We start from the raw sequence: 26,550 nt of genomic DNA on the forward strand, positions 1-26,550 counted from the left end.
GCTCCAGAGCACCCAGGCTAGGGATGTGATGACATAATTTATAAATGACCTCAGTGAGCTCAAGAGCATCACCATAATCTCCTCACGTTAAAACCTGGCAGTATTTAGGCGCAATGAATAAAGGTCAGGAAAAACACCACTGATAAAAACTAAATTGCTTTCAGCTGATCTTCATATACACCTCAACTTATTTATAAAAAATCAATTATTCATACTCGTGTTATGGCAAGCACTTGACTACTGACCTGTCACTTTATAGGAGACGTTAATTTTGCAAGAGTTGTGGAACAGAGTTAGGGAATCATTTAGATTCAGACTGTAAAACAGTTATAGAAATAACTCTGAGAGGGACAAACATCCATTTCTAATGAGACACTATGAACACGAGCACCTGTCATCTCATAGAAATAATAATAATAATAATAAACTGTAATGGCTAAAGAGGCACATAATTACTGTCTGAGTTGCCAACACCATCAATTAGCTACATAGGATGTGATTTTGTGTATTCGTTCACGGTCATAAGCGCACTGGGCACGCGCAGCCTGTCGTTGCTGCCGTCGGTGTCCTACCAGCATCTGTTCCTCTTTTGGTATTAAAAATAGACCGGTGCTGATAACAGACTTATGTTTCGACTGCATCATTTGCCGTCGGGAATCTTTTGTGCGCTACTTTCATTTTAATCACCGAGCCGTGACCGCGAGAGCGCAAATGCGCATCGGTCTGCGCATCTTTGAATCTTCAGAACCACACTGTGGACAATCTCCCTGACATCCAAAGACCTCTCCCCCGCAATCCTACGAGGCTTCTTCGCCGTTTATGGCCGCACATCGGCATCCCTGAGCCGCCGGCCTCGTTCCGGACCTTTCACTCATCGCTGCTCTCAAAAGCTCTCAGAATCAGGGAGACATTTCTACACCAAATTGAAACCGTCCTCGGCTGGCTATTTTTAAAGAACCCGGTGCGATGCTGGGCCCGTCTCTCTAGATCTTGTGATCACTAGCCTGCACGATCTCTCCTCCCACATTCGTCCGATCAAGACCCCGGTACTCTGATCGAGCCCCAACGATGCATCGTAACGCAGTGATGCTGGCTGTGGTCCTTTTGGGGAACTTGATGCTACCTTTCATCTCTGCTCAAAACGGTAAGCAAACAGCTGTGACCATGACATTACTGTTACCATCGCATTGAGGGAAAGTGACTTGGCTTGTGTGAGGACGCGGAGGGAATTGTTTCTAAAGAGGATTTTGAGACCGCGTTAAAGCCATAGTTTCACACCAAGACTGCAATTAGACAGCAACATATATAATTTACTTAATGCCACGTTAACAAACACAAATACGACTGTGTTGACGTTTTTACAATGTTATTTATTGCTGTATTGAGTTTTGTTGGCGTGTTTGTAGGAATAATTTACTGTCGCAGATTATGCTGTGGAATACTAGTAAGTTTTTTTTTAGTTTTTTTTTTTTTTACTAAGGTCTAAGATTTGCAGTTTACCTTCACTGCCCACATGAGGTAGTAACCTATGGCTGTCAGTTTTAAGTTTGTTTAGTCAAAGGGGGAATTGGTAGTAAGAGTATGTCAGGCAAGACTCCAATGCTCTGGATGCTGATCAAGTGACATTGTCAGCAGCAAACACAGGCAAAAGATTCACCTGATGTGTCTTGTAAACACTGCAAATACCAGGCCCTTCAGTGTCAAAGATGTGACTGAGCTTCTGATTGACTGAAACTGTTCTGTGTTATTCCACATTTTTTTTGCCATGCCAGCATAAATGATCATTTCTTGTGCAAATAATTCTGTCTGTGGGAAATTCTATAGTAAAACAAATAACAGTCCCATTTTTTAACATCAGATCTCCTACCAGATAGCCACAGTAAAATAAATAAATAAAAGTATTTGGCTGATAAGTATCATTTACGAAGAGATGAAAGGATACTTATTTGGCAGTTTTTGAAAAAATCAGTGTCTGTTAATCATAATAAAACTAGCATGACTTGGTTTAAACAAATGTCAGCAACATGCTGTTGGGTGTTCCAGGCTGTCGTCCTCTGATGCAGCATGTCCTGACTCCAAATTCTGTTGAATCACATCACCCAGAGGGTCTCACATATCAGCAGCCATTCATGAAATCAAGGTGGAGTCTTTATATTTTTAATGTTTTTAATGTTTAAGTATTTCTTTAGTAAGCGTGCTTATGAAGACAGCATTAAGATGATATACTTCTGGAAACAAAGTGTTTAATCTCATAACTGACTCTTTTACGAATCTGATGTAGCCACATGTCAGAACCCACGTGCTCACAAACGAGTGACACTTAATCTGCTATCACAGAAAACTGTGGCAGAGAATTATGATGCATACTCATAATTTTAATGCTTAACGTCCACCTCGGCTTTGCTGCGGGGGATAATCGAACACCCACTATGCAAGAATTAATATAACATGTGTTTAGATGGTTGTTTGAGAACACTGTGAAAATTCCAGCTCTGTGGTTGCTAATTTTGCAAGTATTTCAGATCGAACATTTTCAACATTAGCTTAGTCTAATCAACATGGGAATAACAGCTTGCACTATTTTTATATAATACAAACAACAAAAATGCTAAAATAAATAAAGTGCTGCAACAAAAATCATGATAGTTTAAAAAAGTGCAAAAACAACCTATGTTTATTTAGCTTGGGGTGGACAGGAGACTCAAATACCAACATAGTTATATAACAAAATTATTACTCAAATTCTTGTCTTTCTTTATTGTTAATTTCTTTGAAGTGCCTGAAGTGAGTGTGCATACTGTGAGGCATTCTCTCATCTCGCTATCTGGAAAATCAAATACACAATAATTCCTCTATTGTTTGACAAAGCTCAAGTAATGTCTTTCCAGACACTTCCTCTGGTCTCTGCCCAGTTTTATTACCCACTCACTGAGGTCCAGTTCACACTACAGAAACACTCACACACACAATAACATCCAGTGGTCAGTGAGAGGCAGAGCTATGCCACTCAGGCTGTCTGTTTCATCTGTATTATGTAGAAATCACAGGTTTGGTAAGTGCAGTGATAAACTACTGTTAATACCAAAGGTAATATTTGCTCACATTGCATGCAAAGGCCATTTAATTTCTCTCACACAGTTCAGATTTAGGGTAATCGGTGCATGGCTTCTTATGCAATCCGAAATTTTCCTGTGATATTACAGAGTTCAGACAGTGATGTGGGGACAATAATAATTATAAGTGCATGAGATGTAATCACTGTATCTAGGAAGCAGAGGGAATTCAAGTCATTTCCTCATTCCCTGGGAAAAGTAGGCCCACATAGGTGCACAGTTTCTGTGACAGAAATTTGGAGGGACTGTAAATAGCATCCGTCCATTCTGCCTCGTTTCTATTTTTACCACCGAGACACAGCACTGAGAACTGTGGCTTTAAGGTCCTTTTGTGAAAGTGAATCCATTAACTCTTAATGGATGGCCTCCTTGTGCACAGCTGCCCGGCCCTCTAAAGAATCACTAGGTGGCTGTGGACTATTTAAGCTGAGAGATGATGTGATCTTGATGCAAAGAAGGTACTGGCTGTTGAGAAGGTAACTAGAGCTGACCTAAGGAAATGCCTTTGCCTCTTACATAATTTCCCCCTACGAATCACGTAGTCTACTCTTTTTTTGTTTTGTTTTTGCATCATCTGTGTTTGCATGAATCAAAACGTGGAGAAGGCATACTAAGATATTTTAAATAATGAACTGATATTATCACTTACATGTTCAAATGTAAACACTGTTTTCTGTCATTGAGGGGCTCAGTTAAGACTGAGCATATATGGCATCGAAGATGGCTTCTTCTTTGGGGTTTACTATCTACGTACAAAGATAGGAATGCTGACAAGCCACACCTAAATGCATTCCAACATGTAAGCAACAACCCTCTCAAAAAATGTAATAATAGTTTTCTTTGTCAATAAGTGACCTTCTTTTTCTGCTTTATGTCACTTAGGCATTATCTTCATCTGAAGCAAACAAAGCATTTTAAGATGGTTCATTTGTGAGTCTGGAAAATATGCTGTGGGACGGAAGCCAAACTCGTACACTGAGTCATGCCTGCCCACTGTGAAATGTGATATGGCCTGTAGTGATTAGGAGCACCATTGCACTTTATTAAACACATTGCAGGCATACAAAATAATGATGCACATCTGTAACACACACTGTGATTAAAAAAGAACAAAACAAAAAAAAACCCCAACATATATATATATATATATATATATATATATATATATATATATATATATATATATATATACCACCCTGCTGTGCATTCAGATTCACTCCTGGCATTTCCGCAGTTTAGCTTCTGGCCTCTGATACTTACTGGTCTCGTAGCTGGGAACAACCCCAGCTATGTGTGCTGCACAAGGACTCAGGGTCAGAGAGAATATTCAATTAGGATGTTACTTTGATTTATGTGGAGCCAAACTTTCTAATGGGCATGAGTGTTTTTCAAGTGATATAGCACAACAGAAAACCTATTAGCTGATTTTCAGCTCACATTTATCGTGACAATAGTTCTAACTAAAAGTACAGTAGGAGACTTGGGAATAGCATTTGTCACCTTGTGTGGTAGACAGTACTTTGAGCACACTAGTGTAGTTCTTATTTCTGGAATTATTGTATTGTTACATCAAATAATTTAAACTCCCTTGCTTTCACTTTTGAGCAGAAGTAGGAAGTGTTTAGTGGTTTTATGGGATTAAAGAATTTTTACCCCCCGCACAAGGTTTATTGGGATTTAAATCTCATTAAACTGTTGCCTCTCGTCTGTGATCCCAATATCAGATTCAAGTGTTACCAGTAGAACTGAAATGGTGAGCCTGAGGCCTACCTTTTCTGAAAACCTAGCTTGCAAGTTTTAATTACAATTATATGTGAGTCAGAAAACATGTATTCTATAACTTGTATACTTTTTACTCAGAAATATGTGAACACTGAAAGAATTTTATTAGCATTTATACATCTTTTTATTCCAGATGTTAGTCCTGACCCTCTAGTAGCTATATACATTTCATGCATATATTCATTTTGGCATATATTAATATTTTAGAGACTCTGAAGCTTTAGTGAAGTGGTTTTAAGAGTAATTCTGTTTACTCTACTGAAGCATCCACAACCAATTAGCAATAGATTTCATATGTAGTAGTTATTTTACCAGACTCGATGTACAGAATTAATATTTGGGTTTTAGCTTTGATTTTCTAACAACCAAGCTTTTTAATGCCATATATTTGCAACAATGATAAAAACAGTTAAGTTTCAGTACTGCTCTTTTCTCAAACATGCTTCTAGCGTTTTAAAGATGAGTTTCATACATACACCACTTCGTGTTTGGTAGGTATTTAAAGCAGGACAACTTTTAGAAGTGGTTACTAGTGATGTAATATGCTGGTCATTTGGTAGGCGTTAGTGTTCAGAAACATGGAATTAGGGTTAATTAAAGTTTTAATGATCTCAGTGAAAAAATACATTCATAAAACCGATCTCATATGTATGTGGAGTCCTCAAATGTAAAGACACTGTTGCTGATCTAGGCATATGGAACTTACGCAATATCATGAGTCCATCTGCTAAGCTGTTATTAATGTTATATCTACAGCAGTCAAGAATAGCCTCTGTGCTGCAAATTTTAGTACCAGGGGATACTATCATTATCAGCTTTTACAATAAAACTGACTACAAGGCATTTCTTTGCTCCACTGAACTTAGGTGAAGTGTTGAAATATGCACCAACGTGAACTGGTGACTTAATTTCAGTTGGGGCCTGAATGGGATACTTCCCGTTTGTCTTGTTAAATGATTTATTCTAAATAGTGACTTTATCTAAATATGCACAAACTCACAGACCTGTATTTGATGTTTTTTTTAAATATATTTCTCCATTGCTTATGCTCCATGTTGTGTCCTGCACTTTATTTTAGCTCTGCGTTTTGTAAAACAGTTTTTTTCATTCATCCTACTAGATACCCAAAGCACATAGAAGCTCTTACTTAAGCCTAATCTGATGATCTCTGATGATTGCCTACAGAATTTGCTTGACAAATAGATTCCTGATCTTCCTCACTTGTTTTGTGGCACCTGTGAGGGCAGAACATGTTACAGTTTTATGATTATTTTTGATATTTGGAGATTGGTGACCTTAGCTCACTCTGAGGACGGCTAATCCTCAAATCACCCTGAAATCATATCTAGATTTTCTTTAAAAACTGGTGTTTAGATGATATATTCACACAGTTTTTTAAAATGAAAAAGTGAAAATCAAAATAAGTTATAATGTGACAAACCCAAGAAGTTTCCTGAACTTTAAAAATCCCCTTTTAGGCCACTATTGTGAAAGTTTTCAATTATAACTGACAGGGGATTTCTAAAAATCACCCCGCAGTTCTTCAGCTGAGACACCTGAGTTAGAAAACACAAACACTGCAGTTGTCTTTACTCGCGAGGACGGTCATAGAGCGCTCGTACTCCAGACTCGCGCTGTATTACTGTCTGCGTTTTTTATTTATACAAGCTTGTGTGTGTGTACAAAGATCACAAAGTTATTCTAAGAACTCAGAGCTGAGGTTCCCCCTTTCTAAGTCTGCATGTTCTTATAAAAGAGGAAGGTGTTAGTTGCTTATCACACAAGAGTTCATGTCAAAAGTCACATAGACATTTGCCTAGTCATCAATAAAAGAACACATTTCATGAAGCTGATCACACTATATACAATTTTCTTTTAACAATAACAAAGACAACCAAATACAAACACTGGGTAAAACTATGACACATTTCAAATGACCTGTGTATATATATATATATATATATATATATATATATATATATATATTTGTCACAGCATCAATCATGTAAAACAAAGTGCTCTCACATTCACAAACTTAAACGCTTGCAAATACACACACGCACACACATTATACATAACTAGTTCATTGGCCCTAGGGGGTTTCCTACCCTGTGCTTTCTCTGTCTGTGTTGTGGGACTGTGGACGGGGATCCAGGTTGTAGGCAGGCAGCTGACTCACTCTCAGGCTGCATGGCGGTGGTGTGGGGCTTGTTGTCAGTTCTCAGGGGAGCTTTCTTCTCTACCTGCATGAAAAGAGCATGTAGGCTTTAATAACTGTGACTTCCATTCAGCTTTAGACAGAGCGTGTTACAGACGACTGTAGGTTATTTTGCGATAGTACTGTACAAATGTCAAATGGAGGTTAAGTAAGCTAAAACATTTGACACTGTAGTTCTATGACATGACGGGTTTCATTATTTTTTTAGTTTGGGATCATTTAAACCATTCAATCATATAAGATTTTGACTTTCCTGATTAAATGAGTAGAATTTGAGGTAATAAAGGTTGTCACAATAACAAACTTTATTTTCCCTGAAGGAAAAAAAAGAATATTTCGACATAGTATCAATTCATATTATTGCCCTGGTCATCCATGCCCACTTGCAGTGGTTCCACTCCCCATCAGTGAGCCCATTCCACAGTTTGAGTCCCACTGCTCATATTTGTTTCATTTAATGTAGTTTTCCTTTGAGGGTATAGCATATAAAAACATCCACAGCTGACTTTGCTGCTGAAAAGCAGACAGCTTAGGTTGTAGCCAGTTATGTCAGTTCAGCCATTTTGTTGGCTTTATAATTTGCAAAAAAGAAAAGAAATTGCAGGTACTGTTATAATGCACAACAACCTGATAAGACATTGGTGTGGGTAAGGGGAGATTGACTGAAATTAGTCACATTTAGCAACAGAGCACGTGAAAATGTACTGTGGTACATGAAAGTATAACTGTGACACAGATACCATCTCAGTTTTCGGAGCTATCTTTAAAACCTACAGACAGAATGTAAATGATACTCTAAAGATTTTTGGAGTAAACATTTCTGCAGTCTCTGCAGACCTTTCAAGTGCCTGAAATATAAGCAGAGCCTTTATTTGCATGCCTTCAGTAGCTGATGAGCAGCATACAGGATCTCTCCTCACAGACGAGTCTACTTCTTGTTAGACTTTTTTGATAGATCATTCCAGATGTCAGGCTGTTATCTACACCATGTTATATTCTGTTTTTTATTTGCATACACTGTGCACAAACAGCAAATCTGACTTTCTAATGTGATGCAAGTTCACCAAGTCCCTTGCACCAAAGTTTGTTTTCAATATCGTGTATTTTGAGGAATTAGACCACACCCAACCTCAGGCAGTATTTGTGTATAATGCATAAAATTAATTTAGACTTATTTTATTCATAAGTTTTGCAATTCTAATGTTGTTTGACTTAACATTAATAAATAACGGTTAAAAAGTTAAGTCATTTCCACATAACTGCAGTTCACACTCTCAGTTTTATATTGTTGGAACTTTAATGTATGTGCATTTTATTTTTAGTTGTGGACAGGCAGAAGTATAAATTTGAAATCATATCCCCCCAGGCTCTCAGCACCTACTTAGTAATATAAATACTGGTTATTATTACATGACTACAACAAAAATGGAATCAGCTTTGCAAAATGTGTTTATCACCAAGCTATCACCAAGCTGCTGAGATCATTCCACCAGTCATACCACCATTCTCTGTCACTTCTCGTCTCCCAACATGATTTGAAATGAATAAGTACCAGCTGGCTGCTTTGCGTTTTGTTTTCACTGCCAGTGTAAGCTCCTTGTTTAAACAACTTGAAAATTGGTCTGCTCATTGGCCTGGTGTTTGTGTAGTTTGTTTCTATGAGTATTTCTCCAGAGTCTCCCTGGGCTTGAATTTAAATTGAGTCGTCAGTTTCTTTACACCTTGGAGGACATTCATTATGTTTTTTTGGTTTTTTTGAGTAGTTATACTGTAATTTTGTGATCTCATGCATGGATGACTCTAGTTGTATGTGTCATGTGACACAGCCGGTTACTGAGAGTGAGATAGTAAGTGTTCAGTTATACTGAAATATTGCTTTAAATGTGTAGGTGGAAAGGCTAGGATTCACCCTGTGGGATAATGTGGTGAGCTTGATGGGCCCAGATGTTTCCAGAGAAAAGAAACAAATGCTAATTACTCTGCATATCTCTAGGCATTGCACATAGTTGTTGCACCTAATATCCCCAGACACATCTCTAGCAGGAAGACTGCATTTTTTTAAAGATTTTTGCTAAATTCTCTTCAAAAATTGTATTTTCTATTAGAAATGTTATTTTCGCTTGGCTTTATGTAACCAGGGAGTTGTTGGGTAGCACCCTTGAAATCATTTCATTAAATTAAATTAATAATTTCTTAAAACATTGATAATTTTTCCTTTAAACTAACAGCCCTGAAAAATGCTTTGTGTTTTGGCATTATACAAATGGACTTTTTACTCATTCACCTGTTAGTTAAACCTTAAATCAAATATTTTAAATGAAATATTAGTGGATTTATTGTGGGGGTGAATACTGCAGTTACACTCCTTCCTTGGGCTTCTACAAGCTTATCTGTTCGTGCGCCTAAGATACATAACTTTGAGGAGGACAGACAGATCTAGGAGGGCCTGTAAGCCGTTGTATTTAGACACAACAAACAGTCTAGCACTCGGGAGACCTAAGGCTTTTCATTCCCATTTCCTGTACCAGAATTGAGGGCAGTGTTAAGGCAGCGTATTTTTCTAATGATTTAAGCACGTGTGGTTTACAGCTGACAAAGCTATAGGGCCAGCAGAGAACAGTGTCTGTGGCCCAGGTGATTTGTCATTAAATCGGGTTCATTAAGTCTGCCAGTGTTTTGCTGGGCTAACTACTGACATGGAACAGGGTTGTGAATCAGGCACAGATCCATGCCTATGGATGCCATGGGTGGATTATGGAATTTTTTGTGAAATTCACCATATTTCATGCTTCGTATATAACACACAAAGACAGTCAGGCAGTCTGTCTGAGCGGCAGACTTGGGAGATCGCATACCAGTATTGGAGAGATGAGGGCATATTCAAGTTTCACATTACGATGGAAAAGCTAGTTGAACTCAGACTGTGTTATACCGCTGTGACCATATGTGAATTTTGAAAACCTGCTCTTAAAGTCTAGCTTATCCAAAATGTAAGCAGCCTGACCTAATTTCTAGCATTAGCAGGAAGAGCTGATATGGATGAAAAGAGATTATAATGCATACATACAGTTACATTTATTTAGGACAATTTTGGTGAAGTACTTTACATAGGCAATATGAAAATTGACAAAGGCAGATCTTTTATTTATTACTTTCCATGCTAAATGTTTACAAAATACAAAAAAAAAAATCATTTCATTTACAAGCATTAGTGCTTGTTGCATTGCTAAGAGTGGAGCACACACAATCTGACGTATATTCAATTTCCTCCTACAGTTCAGTGGCATACATGTTTTGTGAACTGGTGTAAATACCCTCTGAGTGTGAAAGGGGGTGTGAATATGTTTGTCTGTCTCTATGTGTTAGCCCTGTGACAGACTGGCTGCACCTCACCTCTCAGCCAACATGTGCTGGGATAGACTCCAGCAACCTATGATCCTAAAAAAAAGATCAGTGATTTTGGAAAACAAATCGATGGTTATAGGAAACTGATATTTTTATTTATTCATGATACTTGTCTAACTAACAAGCTAAAATCTTTGTTGGAGGTAATAACTGCATGCAACGGTTAAATCTCCAATATTTTGTTATTTCGTTTGAGAGTTCAACAGTTAAATATCATTTCTTCCTCTGACAGGGTGGCATGAAAAGTGAGTTCAAGGTAAACCTTTCTTGATCATTGCGTTTGAAAAATCTGTTTTGGATTTGTTACAGTGTTTGCATTCAGTAGTACCAAATACATATAACATGATATTTTCACCTTAATGTTGTCAAATAGGTGTGATGCCCTGACTACTAGGACACAATAGCTGAAAATAGAGTTAGGTCATTGTTCAATTGGCAAACAAGCCATTAAAAAAACGATTAAGGTACATGGCACTAGGTGAACAGTTCCCCTTCTCTATATCTTGTGTCTATGGACTGCATTTAATGTACTGATGTTGTCTTTTTGTTCAAGAATATACACATGAAAGGTACATCCCATATCTTCGTATGGTTACGTGTGAAAGAGACAAAAAGAAAAGGCAAACAAGATATCAAGCACTATTTGCAGCTGGCACTGTTTTGCGACTGGTTGACTATGACTTTGTGTGACAGTTGGCCTTAAGTGGGCCAGGGAACCTTGACGTTGAATGGACTGGATTTACAGAATCATTAACCTTTTTTAACCTATCAATAATTTCAGGCTTGCTGCTTTTTGATTTGCCTTTAATCATCCTCTCTTTTGTTTATATGTTCTCTGATCCTATTAATTTCCTTCTCTTTTCCTTGGCCTTTCCATGCCTTCCTTCTGCTCTAACCCTCTTCTACCCTTTCCTTCCCTGCCATCCTGATACGCTTTTCCTCTCTAGCTGGGTTTGTCAAGTCTCCACTCTCAGAGACTAAGCTTACAGGAGACACCTTTGAGCTGTACTGCGAGGTGGTCGGTTACCCCACTCCAGAGATCCAGTGGTGGTATGCTGAGGTCAACCGAGCTGACTCCTTCAAGCAGCTGTGGGACGGAGCCCGCAAACGTCGGGTATCTATCAACACAGCCTACGGCACCAATGGAGTCAGTGTGCTCGGTATCACACGCCTCACACTGGAGGACTCTGGGACCTATGAATGTCGGGCAAGCAACGACCCCAGGCGCAATGACCTCCGACAAAACCCAGCCATCACTTGGATCCGCGCCCAGGCCACCATTTCGGTGCTACAGAGTGAGTGGTCTATGTCCCATAGTATCTAGATGGTCAACAAACTACAAATCCCCACTCCCAACCACTCAAGGCTGTTAAAACCTCTCAAGAGCTCACCCTCACTGCAACAGTCACTGGCCAGGCTTGAAAAAAATGAAAAAAAAAAACCCAACATTATTCAAATTCCTTTCTTAACTTGATTTATAACTTTCTAACTCTTAACAGAAAAAAAATTTCAAATTGTATAAATGGCTTTCTTTTTGTGTTTTGTTTTCATTAATATTAAATTAGATTTGGTAAATATTTCTGTTCTCTTTCTGTTCACTAGATTCCCTGTCTTTCCAAAATCCATTGAGCATCTTGTTGTAAATAACCACAAACCCAGGAACTTTACCCAGTCTCAATCTGCATTTTCTTCTTTCTACCCGCAGCAAACCTTTGTTCTTACTGTCTCATTTGTCCTTTTACAATATTTTGATCATTATCTATTTCTCTGTATCCTAATTCCGACCCATTTCCTATTCCTAAATTTATTTGTGATACTTATTGCTTTAACATTAAGCTGTGTCTCTTACATTGTGTGGCTTGTTTTGTTTACTTCAAAGACCTGCCTGCTAAATGCAGTGGAAATCTAGCGGTGCTTTGAAGTAATGGTGCTTTTCTTTTGGCTTTCTCACTCTGGGCACGGTGCAAATGGGACTGAAAGAAGACACAAGGAGGGCTCTGCTAAGGTGTAAAACAGTGATTCCTGCTGTCAACTCCTTCCTGATAAAAGCAAACATTTTCTGCTTTCAAATTTGTGTGTGGTAATCCAATAAAGGATGGAAATGTAAGGGAGCTGTGCATGTCTCTCTCCAGATGAGACAGACTTAACTTGTACACAACAGCCCCTCTGGACCTCCCTGTGCAATGTGTTACCTTGTGCCTTCTCAGCCATGAAGAGTGTGACTGTGAATCAGTAATGACATTATATCCTTTAACCCTCTACTCAATTCACTCAAACAGTCATACAAACTGAGTTTTAACTGGACCCTTCTATCCTGTGCATGCTTCAGTGCTCTGCCCACTAGAGCACAGGGACATGTGGAATGTTGTTAGTCACAGTGAAGCTATCGGAAAAGTTTAGATGAGTCTGATTTTTGCTGGCTCTTCTGATTGGACTGACATATTTTGATTCACGTGTGAGTGCTATTTGTTAGGATTGGGGCTGATTTAATTTACGCCCTCATTCAAAATGGTGAAAAGGGCACTAGGGTTGTGGTTAGCAGTTCACTTGGGTTATTTGCATGTTATTTTCTCTCCAAATCCTTCAGGTCCTAAATATATTCTGTCATTACTGAGGAGTAAATGTTTTATCCATATACATGTAGTATGCAAATATTACATGTATATTACAGGCTATACATTATAGCCTAGCAATAGTTTGTCACTCAGGAAATGTGCAACAGTCTGGTTGTCTTGTTTATTTTGGTCCCTTTTTCCCTTAATTTACTTTGTTAATGTGCATCACTCCAGAGAATATGCCAAAAAGATCTAAATATGTAAATATATATGCAGTATTTGATTTCAGCTACAAGGCTTTTTTTAATTACTGAAAAAAACGAAATCTACTGCAGATACATTTGTTATTGTGTATGTGCCTAATTAACATGTGTTTAAAGTGATACTGTACCCAAAGCTATGAAACACTCAAATATTTTTTGGGTTCATAACAAATGAATAGCCATTTGGGAAATATTGATGCCACCCATGTGACTATGATGAATGCTACAGCCAGTTAGCTTAGCTTCAAATGGAAACAAAAGCAGAAAGGCTAAAGCTGACACCTGCTTCCAAGTTCACATAAAAAGGCAGTAACTGCAACCTCATCAATTAACTGAGTGTGTTTACAAAACTAGTTATTGGTAGATAATCTTTATGCTTGGCAGCTGTCTGTAGCTTCATATATTTTACACCAACATGAAAGTGGTTTGTATGTTCTCATTTGATTCTCAATGAGAAAGCGAATGAGTATATATCCCAAAATGCTGTTCTTTAACTGTGACTTACATTGCAATTCATGTAACTTACAAACCCAATAGTAAAGTTTGTCACATTGGGAAAAATATCAGAATATCTGGAACCCCCCCGCACACACACACACACACACCAAAATATGGCTAAATACATCAGTTTTGCATTATAAAGGACTTACTCTGCTGGAGTGGCTTGAGCATAAAAGCTGCATAAAAATACTTTTTTGTTTTTATAATTTTGACCACTACCAATTCAAATTAAAGTTTTTTTTTTCCTCTAAAAAAACAAAACAAAATACAAAACATAAATCTTTTCCATAGCATTTCAACGGTTGAGTGTTTCATACTCAGATAGCTTCACATAGATCTTGTGTGGAGTATCACTAAAGCTAACTACACACAACAAATCTCACTGGATTTTGAGCGCAGACATACTGTACACCCAGAAAGCAAGGTAGCATCCTAACTGTCATAATGGTACGAATTGCAAAGAGATATTATTATTGTTATTATTATTATTATTATTATTATTGTTATTGAGTTCTTAAGAGCATTTAGCTCCACCACATGCTCAGAATGTGGTTTTCCTTGACGGTGCACCTTTCCTGTTTTAATATGCTACAAAGAAGTTATGAGGCCTGCCCTGCTCTTTAAAATGACACAACACAACTGTGACACAGCCACTGCTAAGTTGATTAGTATGTCTAAGCTGTTAAGATTATTTGATTTAATAAATCTTGGCAAACTCCAAAGCTACTTAAAAATTAAAACAGATCTGTCAAGTATCTGCCAATCAGTTTGATCTAACCATCCAACCTCAAAGTAGCACTGTATTAGAGTAGCTGCCAGAGGAAAAGACTAGGTTTTGTGATTTGGTTACATTCTGGTATGACAATATATTATCCAGTAGTTACCAGATTTTAAGTAGTGACAAGGTGTCCTACAAACAACCTCTGGTTAAATTGCCTGTGGACCATTGTGCTGTGTTTGCTAAATGTTAATTTATGTACCTCATGTTGTGCGTTTGTACGCATGACTCGAACATACTATTAATAGTTCATGTGGCTCTGCTTGGTGGGGGAGAGAGAGAGATAAGGGGGGAGGGGAGAGACTTCCCCTTAGCTATTGAGTGTACAGGATTACAGCAAGAGGGTACCACAAATGCTAACAGAAGTCAATTGCTAGTCTCAGTAGCCCTTCTTTCCCCTCTCTCTCCTTTTGCCTTGCTAGTGGCCTTGCAGAAGCAGCCAGTAGTAGGATTATGATGCTTCTCCTCTCTGCTCCTCCCCTCGGGGGCTCCATTGTTGCCATGGTTGGCCAGCCCGGGAGGAGGAGGAGGAGGGGCAGTGGAGAGGAAGCTTCTCGCTCACTACTCAAGGCAGAGCAAAGGGCACCTCGCTCTCAGATGACACCTTCCCTGATTGTCCTTGAAGAATTGACCCTGGTATTGTTTGGTAACCAGTGTGGTTAGCTATTTAAACGTCTACATATACATTCAGCTCCATAATGTCAAAAGGTCTGTTCACTTATGTAAATTATTATCTCCGATGTCTCATTTGTAAGACTGTAGATCACAATTAACTGAAAAATGTGGCCTCATGTCATATGTTACACTTCCATAATTAAGCATATATGGTTAATGCAAACCATCTAATTATGTATATATTTTTTCCTGTGGATATGGGTTAGGTTACAAGCTCAGCAAAGTTTAAGAGGCTAATAGCTGCAACAGCTCTTAAAAAAACAGTCATACTAAGGGTTACCTCTAGAAAAAGTCAAGTTTAAGAATAGGTTAATCATGAAGCACAAACAGTTTATAACACTACTGGCCCGAGAACACTCACTGTCGATCATTAATCTGATTTTTTTTTTTCAGTGATGAAGTGTCTAAACTTTTGTGCAATGCACAAGTTATGTTTTGTGATTACATGCTGGTTATGATTGAGGCCCCTGATCATCAGGTACATATAATGTGATGATGTTTTCAGACAAGTTGGCAGTAGTTTAATCAGGAATTTGGGTGGTACACCATCCAGCTTTATAATTAACCTTACTGCAGATGTCAGTTAAAACGTGTCCGTGTTAGTAGAACACAGTGTGACAGCCACAATTCAAATTTTACCTTGGTAGATCAGTTAAGCCTTCATTTTACTGCTTAAAACAAATGAAACATTCAGGTAGTACTGTGGATAATTGCTATACACAAGATTAATATTATACGCAGAGCATCCTGGTGGTTTCATGTCCTATTATGCTTTTTGTTTATTTGTTATGTGAACTTCACTTCATAGACACCCTCCTACACAGATCATATAAAAACAGAATACAGCCTACAGCAAGTACAGCATGGGAGGAAGGATAGAAACAGATTTGAGCCTTATGTTCTGGGATAAGGTTTGACTCTCTGTCTTCCAGAACCAAAGATCAATGCCTCTGATCAGACCATCTTAACAGCAGACACCTCTAGTAAACAAGTTATCCTGCAGTGTAACCTCACCACTGCCCATACACGCCACAAGGAAAGCTTCTGGATGAAAAATGGACAGGATATCCCCAACACACGGACGGAACAGAAGGACACAATATACAGGTGACACAAAGATTTTCCTCCTAGTTCCAAGTTGGACGTGCAGCGTAGGAGAGAATAGGTAATGAGATTAAGTGATTTCGTTAATGTAAAGTAAATGAGAATTCACCTACAAATTATCTAAATGATTCATGTAACCTGAAGGTTATTATTCCAGTAAAAACAGTGCCAAGTTAATCTCGCCTTGTCATATTTGTCTCTGTAGGGGACTTGAGCAGTGCTTGAAGAGCAGCACCTTGCAAAGCCAAAGTCTTACGCTAATTAGGGTCTAAGCCTGAAAGGTGACTGTTGTACAGAGTTTCAGTTGTAAACCACAGTGTAGTGACATTTCCTGTCCTACAAAAAACAGTCAGTGTGACTGTTTGTGATGAGTTTCTGTGGAAAAAGAAGAGACAGGAACTACATTAAAATTAAAATGTACATACAGTCTTACTCAAAAATACAAAGAGACAGTATTAATTATTCTCAATTTAACTTGAGAATCCAGGTAATTCAGACTTCTGTATGTGCTTGTTTTCAAATATTTTACAATTACTTATTGAAACCTGGGTTGAAATTCATTTCTGACTTCCCATTTAAAGCTTATCACTGCGTTAAATCAATCTTAAATCATATCTCTGCGTTTATTTAGAAATGAAAAAGTGAAACCTTTATTATAGCCTAAAGTACCAACTAGTTGTTGCTTCCTGTTGTCACACAGTATAATCATTGGAGCACAAAGCTACTGTCGCCCCCAAAGACATACCACAGACTCTCTCTAGCCACAAGATAAGACCAATTGGTCACTTCCTTGTCACATTACATCAGTAATACACTGAAGAGTACAGCTAAAATGCCTATGGTGCCCTTCTCTGCAGTATGCAGAGCTGCTGTTCCGTAATATAACAGCATAATGCCAACATTTGTCTCCAATGGCCTTCTGGGCTTTTACTGCTGGAGTTCAGTAAACTAATTATTAAAGTTAACCTGGAATTATTTTACATTACTTGACTGCTTAAAGTGTAAGTTACTGGTAAGTGACTGGTGGTATGGAATAATTGGTTTTGTTATATTTTTGTTGCAGAATCAACAAGCCGCGTGCTGACGATTCTGGGGAATACATGTGTGTTTACACATTTGACACGGCACCAAATGCCAACGCTACGATTGAAGTAAAAGGTATGATTTCTACATGTCATAAAACAAGTCAGTAAGACAAGAATAAGATTGCTTGATGTTAGCAAACATGATATGATTGAATAATGTTAGCTGACTTCCTCCCTGGTGTATTCAGATTTTGAGAAAGCACTGACATTTTAGCTCACTGCATGATGACATGGTAATGCCATTTGTGGTTTCCCATTGAGAGATGGGGGAGTGAATGTAACCTAAAAACATTAACCACCTAAAGCTCTGTAAAGAGAGCCCAAGTTTACGAAGGTGTTTGCATTCATCCAGTGCAGTCGTGATGACAGGGAGTATTCCTGAGGCTGCTGTCAGTCTTGGCTTTCACTGAGACAACACTCTAGAAAAATGGACAGGCACTGCACATGCTCTCCAAAACATGCAAATCACAAAGCCCACTTGGAGGCATCCTTATATACAGTTCACTAAAAAACTGGTTAATATTATTGTTTTTTTTTTTTGTTTGTTTTGAGGGTTTTTTTTTGGATGGAATCAACAGTAGAGAAAATTATGAAAATGAACTAGGTCATTAGACGTAACAGCAGGAAAGCTAACCAGAGAACAACTGTGTTGCTTTCATTCAAGCTGACAGTGAAGCCATCAACTTGAATAAAGGATTGAGTAAGGGCAAGTGAAACCCTCTTCAAGAGAAGCTTGCCTGTGTGTAGTGCTTAAGCCAATTTGCTGTGGCATGGCTATGGTGCATACTGAGCATGCCCTGCCTCTTACTCTGTGGCTGTCTTAAAGCGCTGCCTGATTGCATAACATGGATGATGACCGTGTGTGTTCTGCTTGCACTGGATCGTGAGATGATGGGACACATCACTATTCAAACTGAAGTGTCCTAGCCATCACTGGACTGCAGGCCTCTGACTTTTGAAGCTTGCTATCTGTCCTGGAAGAAAAATCAGTGGGCTGATGAAAAGACTTCATCATATGCTCATTATTATTATTTTTTCCATTCAATTTTCAGATATATCTTAAACAGCCAAACATTTTGGTGTCCAGTGTGAGTACCATTGCTGGATAAAGAATTTTCTTCAGTTCTTAACTGTTTTTGTGATTTTCTAGAGGTGTTTGAGATCTCTTGTGACCCAGGTAGCAAGCCCACTGTTAAGCAAGCCAGCTTTGCACTGCACTACTGGCAGCAGTTCACTGAGATCCCTCGCCTACAGTGTCCTTGGCACACTCATCCTTGCAGGACTCAGCTCAGAGGCAACAGATGGAGGGTTCTGTGATGTTGTAGGATTAAGGCTCTGAATCCGGTCCCAGCCATCTCTGTGGCAGGAGTAGAGTTTATTGTCTGTGACACTAAGCTTACCACAGATACATATTTGGTACCTCGTATTTCACAAATTTCCTTAAATTCTAAGCACATTTCTCCTATGAAATGTCTTAATTTGAATCCTGATCCCTTTCCTCAAGAGAAATTGACAATGCAGAAATCGAGAGTCACAATCTGTGCTGTAGGTAAAATTATAATTAGAAAGCGAACTAAAGAAAGATTTAAAACTATTTAACATCTACTATCCTGACCAACTTTTAACATTTTTCTATGACCTTGCTCTTTCTAACACAGACCTCTCGCGTTCATGTGTTACCTGTGTCTAGCACACAGAGATTAATAATCACAGTCAGGAGTGTGAAATGGAGGTTTCTGTCTGTTTTTGCACCACTCCGAGGGCTGTCTCTGTGCTGTCAGTCACTGACATAATACAGTCAGGATAAGGCACAAATGAGCATAACCACTCCCCTGCTGAGGGAGCACGTGTGCTCCATAATTAGAGTGGGATGATGTCACAGAAGAGCTCAGACCCCTCCTGCTCCATCCATGCGCAGCTGAAAAATGCTCACTCCAGGCCTCTCTTATCCTGCTTAATTGCATGGAAGGAATCATTGTAATTTTTGAGGATTAGTGAAAGAAAAAAAAGGAACAGCTATTTTCTTGATGCTGTGGAGAGTTAAAAGGAGAGTTCATGTTTCACCTTTTAGAAAGACTTCTTTTCATATATCAGTATGACTTGGCACGTGTTGCAGTGCTTTATGGCATATGCCTGAATTTATTAAGCTCATAACCCCTGTTTAATTTTCATTATCAGTTAATTCATTAGTCAGAGCCAATTTGCACATTTTTTTGTGGAATTCACTGAAGAGTTTTTTGAATGGAAACATCTGGAGGCACTCATATCATACTGATAACACTGTTCCTTTATGAATTATATCCTACTGCTTTTTATCTGCTCCAATGTGATATTCTCTAATGCGTGTTTGGGAGTAGAGTACATGCTTACAAAATAACTAAACATCAAAAATGGCACTTCTTGATAAAAGCTGTATTTCTTTGCAAACCTCTATTCTACTGAGTGAAATGCTATTTTGCACATAGGGTTTATTTTATTGCAATGTTTGCCCAGCTGAAGAGTCACAGGTGGTTAGTTTGTTTCCATATTTAGGCTGAAAGGGTGTGAGATACATTTTCCAGTGTCTTAACAACATTTTTAATCATAAAAAAATCTAAATCCACAACGTTTTGATTGCATGGCAATGTTGTGTATGAAAAAAAAAAGAGTAATCAAAAGAGTTAACTGGCAAATATATTGCAGATAACCATTTACCTTAGCATACCAGATCAACCGCTACTTAAGGAGAAAAATGCAAGCTTGAAATGTAAAATACAAAGTGATGTAAGACTTTTTTTCCCCAAATGTCTTCCTGTAATCTTTCAGAAAATTTCAGAAGAAACTGAAGGAATTAATCCAATCTTAGAGTACACTAGCCTCTAAATACCCAAATAGGAATCTATGTAATCCTCATTTATGCCATCTGGTAGAGGTTTAAATGTTGCATTGAATGTCTTACATCAATATTGTTTTTTAATTTATATGACCTTTTCAGCAAAACCGGATATCACTGGCCACAAGCGAAGTGAAAACAAAAATGAGGGGGAGAATGCAACGCTTTACTGCAAGTCTGTCGGTTACCCACATCCCACCTGGACATGGCGTAAGATGGATGGAAAATCCCCAATGGTATATAAATATATGTATACATATATATTGCATCTTTATAAAAATGATATATTTTTTGGACAGAGAGAGGGAAGGGACATGTAGCAAAGGGTCCCAGGTCGGATTTCAACCCAGGCCGCCGCTCTCCAGCCATGGAGCGTGTGGTTGCCTGCGGACCCACTGAGCTAAACTGGCATCGCTATATATTGCATAATTTTTAAAATGATAAAAATTGACTGAGAAACAGACCGACAGGTTTAAGAACGATGAGAAAGTTATTATAAATATAATATAAATGCAAATATATAAAGGTACAACAGGTATGCACGATAGGTAGGTTTTTGGACATGCTTGCAGTTCAACTAAATTAAATGGTCATTATGTTTCAATGCAGGAGCTTGACAACTCGACTGGGCGAATCTTCATCACCAATAGAGACAATTACACAGAGCTCAACATACTAAACCTGGATATTAACACGGATCCTGGAATATATGAATGCAATGCCACTAATGCAATTGGAAATAATGCTCAGACTACAATTCTTCGAGTCCGCAGCCATCTTGCACCACTTTGGCCTTTTCTGGGTGTTCTGGCAGAAATTATAATCCTAGTAGTCATCATCGTTGTGTATGAGAAACGCAAGAGGCCAGACGACATCATCGATGGTAAGACAACATTTGCTTTTCTAATGGCAGTAAGAATCCATAAGTAACTAGTAATATAGATACCGCATTATTTACATTCACAGTGCAACTCTGCAATTTAAAACCTGTGAGACATTTGTGTTGTTGCTTTAAAAATACCAGTAAATCAGAAGATCAGTAAAATTTCCCCATATATTTTAAGAAATGTAAAATAGTTCAAATTTTTTCAAATTCAAATTTTATTTGTCACACACACACAACCACACACAGTATGACATGGGGGTGAAATGCTTGTAGCTGTACAATGCCCGACCATTAAATGACAGAAGAAAAGTTTTACAATATTTACAATTTACTACAAAATTTACAAATTAACTTAGGAATTTACAGTAAAGAATGTGCAAATAGTAGAAGAGATTATGAATTATAGGATTATAGGAAATGTGTGGTGGCGCGTGTGGTGATGTGTGTGAGAGTCCAGTCTTATAGTGACGTGTGTGGGAGAGTCCAGTCCTACACCTGGTTCAGGGCCCGAATAGCCTGGGGGAAGAAGCTCCTCCTCATTCTCTCTGTTTTGGCCTTAAGGGAGCGGAAGTGCTTCCCAGACCTCAACAGTGAGAAGAGTCCATTGTTGGGATGGGAGAGGTCCATCATAATCTTCCTAGCTTTGGACTTGCACCGCTTGGTGCAAATGGACAGCAGGTCAGGGATCTCTGATTGAATGATGCGTGAATGATTGAATGAGTTGCAATAGGGTCAAAAGTCATCGACAATGGATTGCACCCAATTTTAAGTTACTGGAACAAGGAGACTTTCAAACATGATGTTGCATTTGCTGTCAGATGGGATCTAGCTGATTTGCCTCCTTGCTCTTGAGTGGTGTAACAAACGGAGAATGGAAGAACATATAAGGATTATATTAAGTTGGCACATGGAAATATGGCATAAATCCACATGTAAACAACAGAGGGGGGGCAGAGGGAGGGCACAACTCACTTCAGATAGTTGGCTATTAGTGTACTGTTCTCATGGCAAACATTTGCTTGTGAAGGCAGAATACAGGAGTTCATAAACATGTAAGGTAATCAATCCATTATCAGTCCCACAGTATATCTTAACTGGTTAATTCTTGTCCCCTTCCCCTTCTTTCCAAATGGCAACATAATCTAAATGGGTGGTAAGTGAGAGATCCTGCATGACATTTTTTTTCTGTCATTTTGAATGTTTTTACAAGCCTACTGTCCATCCCAAAATATCATGATGCTTGATGCAGTTTTGAAATTTTACCACAGTCAGTGAAGTTGAACTTATACAAAGTCATGGTAAAATAAAATAAACAGATAAATAAGTCTTATCCATTTCCATTAGGCTTATTAGTTCGACAGGCAACAATTCTTTTTTAATGGATATGGAATCTGTTTTGTATGTCTCTAAAGAGCAATTATTTGTAATCAAAGTAAAAGCCCAATCAGAATGATTGGAATCATACAATGTACATTACAAGCATATCTAAACAATTTATATATAGCCAAGTTTGAATGTTGTACTATCAAACAAAAGACTATTATGCGTATGTCTGGTGTGGTGTGGAAAATTTAATTCCACACCATATATATATATATATATATATATAGTACCCCATAAATAAGATAATTTGAAATAGAAAAAAGCTTCTCCTGTTTCAGCTGACAGGCAGAACTGCTTGATAATAATTTGTCAAGATGACAAAGTCTGCAAAGCTCAAAGGGATCGTCAGTCACCACGGGTTCTGTCTGACCTCTACTCATGTAGATTTGTCTTCTTTTCATTTTTAAATAAGGCAAGAACACAAAAAAAGTTCAATGCCTCAACAGTTTCCCTGTTTATGTGAATCAAACCAGCTGGGTACCCCAGTTCTATGTTACACACAGACTAAACAAATATTGCTTCTGGGTACATCCCACTTTTTATTGACATAGTATGAACAAAATTAGATTTACCAAATAAAATGCGCAAGCAATAGTTAGAAAATAAGCCAACTTGATTAAATTTACATATATTAAAGTGTTTTTCAAAGTCTTGATTCTGTGAAGACAAAGTCACATAGAAAGTGTTGTGTGACAGGCTTATGTATTAATCCTTAGATGGGGTCCAAAACAGTATTTGTTGATGCATTTAAGAATATTTTTTTATGTCTCAGTTGCATATATAAAAATAACCAAATGTTTTAAAATGACATACTATTAGGAGTTTATTTCTTTAACAAACTAGAATCTGTTATATTGTGCTTAGTAATTAGAGAAGTAGAAAAAGCACGAAAATATTTCATTTTCCTAAAGTACAAACTCATAGCACATAAGAGATATGCAACTAAACCACAAGTCTAAGTAAGCTCTGTGCACAGCCTCTAGTTTGGTTTCATCTACTGGAAAATGAAGCGATTAAGGTAGATTATATTTGCCATGTTTATGCCATTCAAATCAGGAATGAGGACTTCCAGCTCACGATACACAGCCTTTTCTAAAATCTCCTTTTAGCATCCCATATTCCCAGAGGTTGCACACAGACAGGTTTTGGCCCCTGTCTGTGTGCATTATGAATTCTGGTCTCTTGATGGCTGAGCTGTTTGAACACTTTTTTCACTACACAGCCAAAGGCTCTGATGCAGGCTGACATTTCTATCCTATGTTTCGAAACCAGCTGCTAAAATTACAGATTATGCTGTGTGATTATTTGCTAAATAACAGCCCACTTTATGTCACGAAACAAATGTTGTGATATGAACCCATATCTATTTTCTTAGGTTTAAAAATGACACTTCAACAGACTTGATGTGTTACCATGATTATTAATCTCACACAGTAAAAATCTGTCATTTGTTATTGCATTTGTGCTTGCAAAGCTGTAATAGTAAACATAGCTTTTGTGGTGTATACATATGAGGTGTTAAAACAGTGTTATATGCTGGCAGTTGTTCCTCCTTTAAGTACTCCCAGAACCATGTTGTTGTCTAACATTAGATCTGCCATAATTTGCTCCATTTTAATGCCATGGAATGTTGCTAATGCTGCTAATCTCAGACTTATAACTGCATGGAAAATCTCTCACTGTGACTGGCTACTTACCTGTTAACACATTTCATCTGAATGCAAAGCACCAACCCCAAGGCTGTGGAACTAACTTTTCACTCAACCCAAATTATTTTTCACAAGTTCCTCTTCTTTTGGTATTTTTTATTGTTACAATGTGGTCTACTTTACTATGTTTTACTGCACTGCCTTAAAATGAATTTTGGCAATTTTGTATGACTGACACAATTATTTTACAAAAATATATACTGCCATAAAATCTATGTTCTACTTCTTGGATTGGATAGACTCTCTATATGCTGACAGACGGGTTAAAGAAGGCGCATGATTTTTCTTTTTGCCAAATCAGCTACACTATCACGCTCATGTACCAGGCCCCTTCAAAATCACTATGAAATCGCTGAGTGTAATTAAAAGATGGCTTTAAGTGAGCCATCTGCAATCCTCCTACACATATGCTCAGCCTGAGATGAACAGGAACCCCATGAGATTCAGATGGCGTGTGAGGTTAAGTTTACAGTGTTGGGTGTTAAAGATGCTCTTTAAGGGGCAATTCCTTGGTTTTAATTCACATTTCAGTTTTGCTACTTCAATTATGTCATTGCTGACCAAGCACACATTAATGTCCAGAAACACTTTTAATGTAAGAAGCTACTTATTGCACAAAGCATATACATGCATATGAAATTCAAGCAGTTAAGCAGGTGATGCCCATATCTAACTTTCAGTGTCTTATCAGTGCATGATTCTGTCATAAAGGCTTTTAGCTGTCTTCCTGCATTTTCTGAACTTTTAACATTTTTTTTTTACTATAGCGATATGAAGAAACATGCCAGTTTTTTTGTTTTTGTTTTGATCTCGCATTTAACTTCTCTGTGCCATTTTTGTCTTCTTCTCTCCTCTACCCCTCAAAGATGATGAACCAGTTGGGCAAATGTAAGTAAACAAGTATCTTTATTGCCACAAATATAATTCATATGGGGATACTGTGATCTGCATGCCCATTACCTTTATGCCACTAAATTGTAAGTGCTTCTTTCCTAGGAAAACAAATTCAACAAACAACCACAAGGACAAAAACATTCGCCAGAGGAATACGAAATAAGCAATTTACTCAAGTAAGACACTGTTGTAGAGGATTGGGGCTAAATATAGAACCCACTGTGAGGATTATCCATAGTCACGCCTTCTCTTGAATTTCTCTCCGCAGATGAGATGGCTAAACTGCATTTTTTTGACTACGTGAAGGTGTCAGAGGTGGATGGAGCTCTGGGCAGTTTTGAAAAAAGCATATCTTGTCTCATTTTATGAGAAACAATATCAGCATAACACTGGCAACAAAAAGAACATAATGGCTGTCTTAAGCATGCCTTATTCAGTCTTAAGTGGAGATTTCAGGATGAAGAATAATGACTAAAACCACCACAGAGGTGTACACATTTTTAATGTGCTGTTGATGTCTCCTTTCTTGATTTTATCATGTCCTCAAATGAGGTGATCCCTTTTGTATTACATATCATGTACAATGCATGCAAGATAATTACAACGCAATAGGATACTCAGAATAGACATTTTCTGTTGTTATCCCTCGTGTGGCTTTTTTGCATCCAAAATTACCTTTTTTATGGAGTCATCCTTGCATATACATATACACACACACACACACACATATATATATATATATATATATATGTATATATATATATATATATATATATATATATATATATATATATATATATATGTATATATATATATATATATATATATATATATATATATATATATATATATATATATATTTTATTCTTGAAAATTTGTACAGCATATCATGGTCATTTAACTATATTTGATTTGTGACAAGATGTCTACTTTTAACAGAACTTTTATTGTGAAGCAAGGGCTTCAATGTCTGAAGCAATGACTTCAATGACTGGCAGTATTTAAATTTAAATGAGAGTGCTTACAGAAAATGACTACTGTGTGTCTAACTATCTTAACAAAAATAATATACGTATTATTTTTATTTCCTTTCCAGAGTAACTTAGGTGTCTTGTATATGTTGAAGTATGAGTGTTCAAATGATAGGAAAGGTGTAAAAAAAAATATTTTTTTTATAATTCCCAATTTCATTAACTGATTTTTATTTTGTTCCTCTCTTTAACTGTATAGCATGGCTATAATCCTATGCAATATGTATTCTTAAATAGATATATGGAGGGCAGTTTGTTTTACTCAGTGAAGCTTTAATATTGTGGGATCACTTGGA

At 37.7% G+C, this 26,550-nt stretch overlaps 1 protein-coding gene across 1 annotated transcript; it reads left to right on the plus strand.

Moving 5' to 3' along the window:
* The first annotated feature begins 531 nt into the window (after positions 1-531).
* LOC113025423 (neuroplastin-like) lies at positions 532-25,865 on the plus strand. Its single transcript, XM_026173142.2, has 9 exons — positions 532-1,144; positions 11,466-11,813; positions 16,223-16,397; positions 17,458-17,552; positions 20,454-20,587; positions 20,961-21,234; positions 25,196-25,217; positions 25,326-25,399; positions 25,492-25,865. The coding sequence occupies exons 1-8, from the start codon at positions 1,069-1,071 to the stop codon at positions 25,384-25,386; spliced, it is 1,185 nt and encodes a 394-aa protein (XP_026028927.1). The 5' UTR covers positions 532-1,068; the 3' UTR covers positions 25,387-25,399; positions 25,492-25,865.
* Positions 25,866-26,550: the final 685 nt, after the last annotated feature.

This window comes from Astatotilapia calliptera, chromosome 1 (assembly GCF_964374335.1).
Source record: "Astatotilapia calliptera chromosome 1, fAstCal68.1, whole genome shotgun sequence".
Taxonomy (NCBI): Eukaryota; Metazoa; Chordata; class Actinopteri; order Cichliformes; family Cichlidae; genus Astatotilapia; species Astatotilapia calliptera.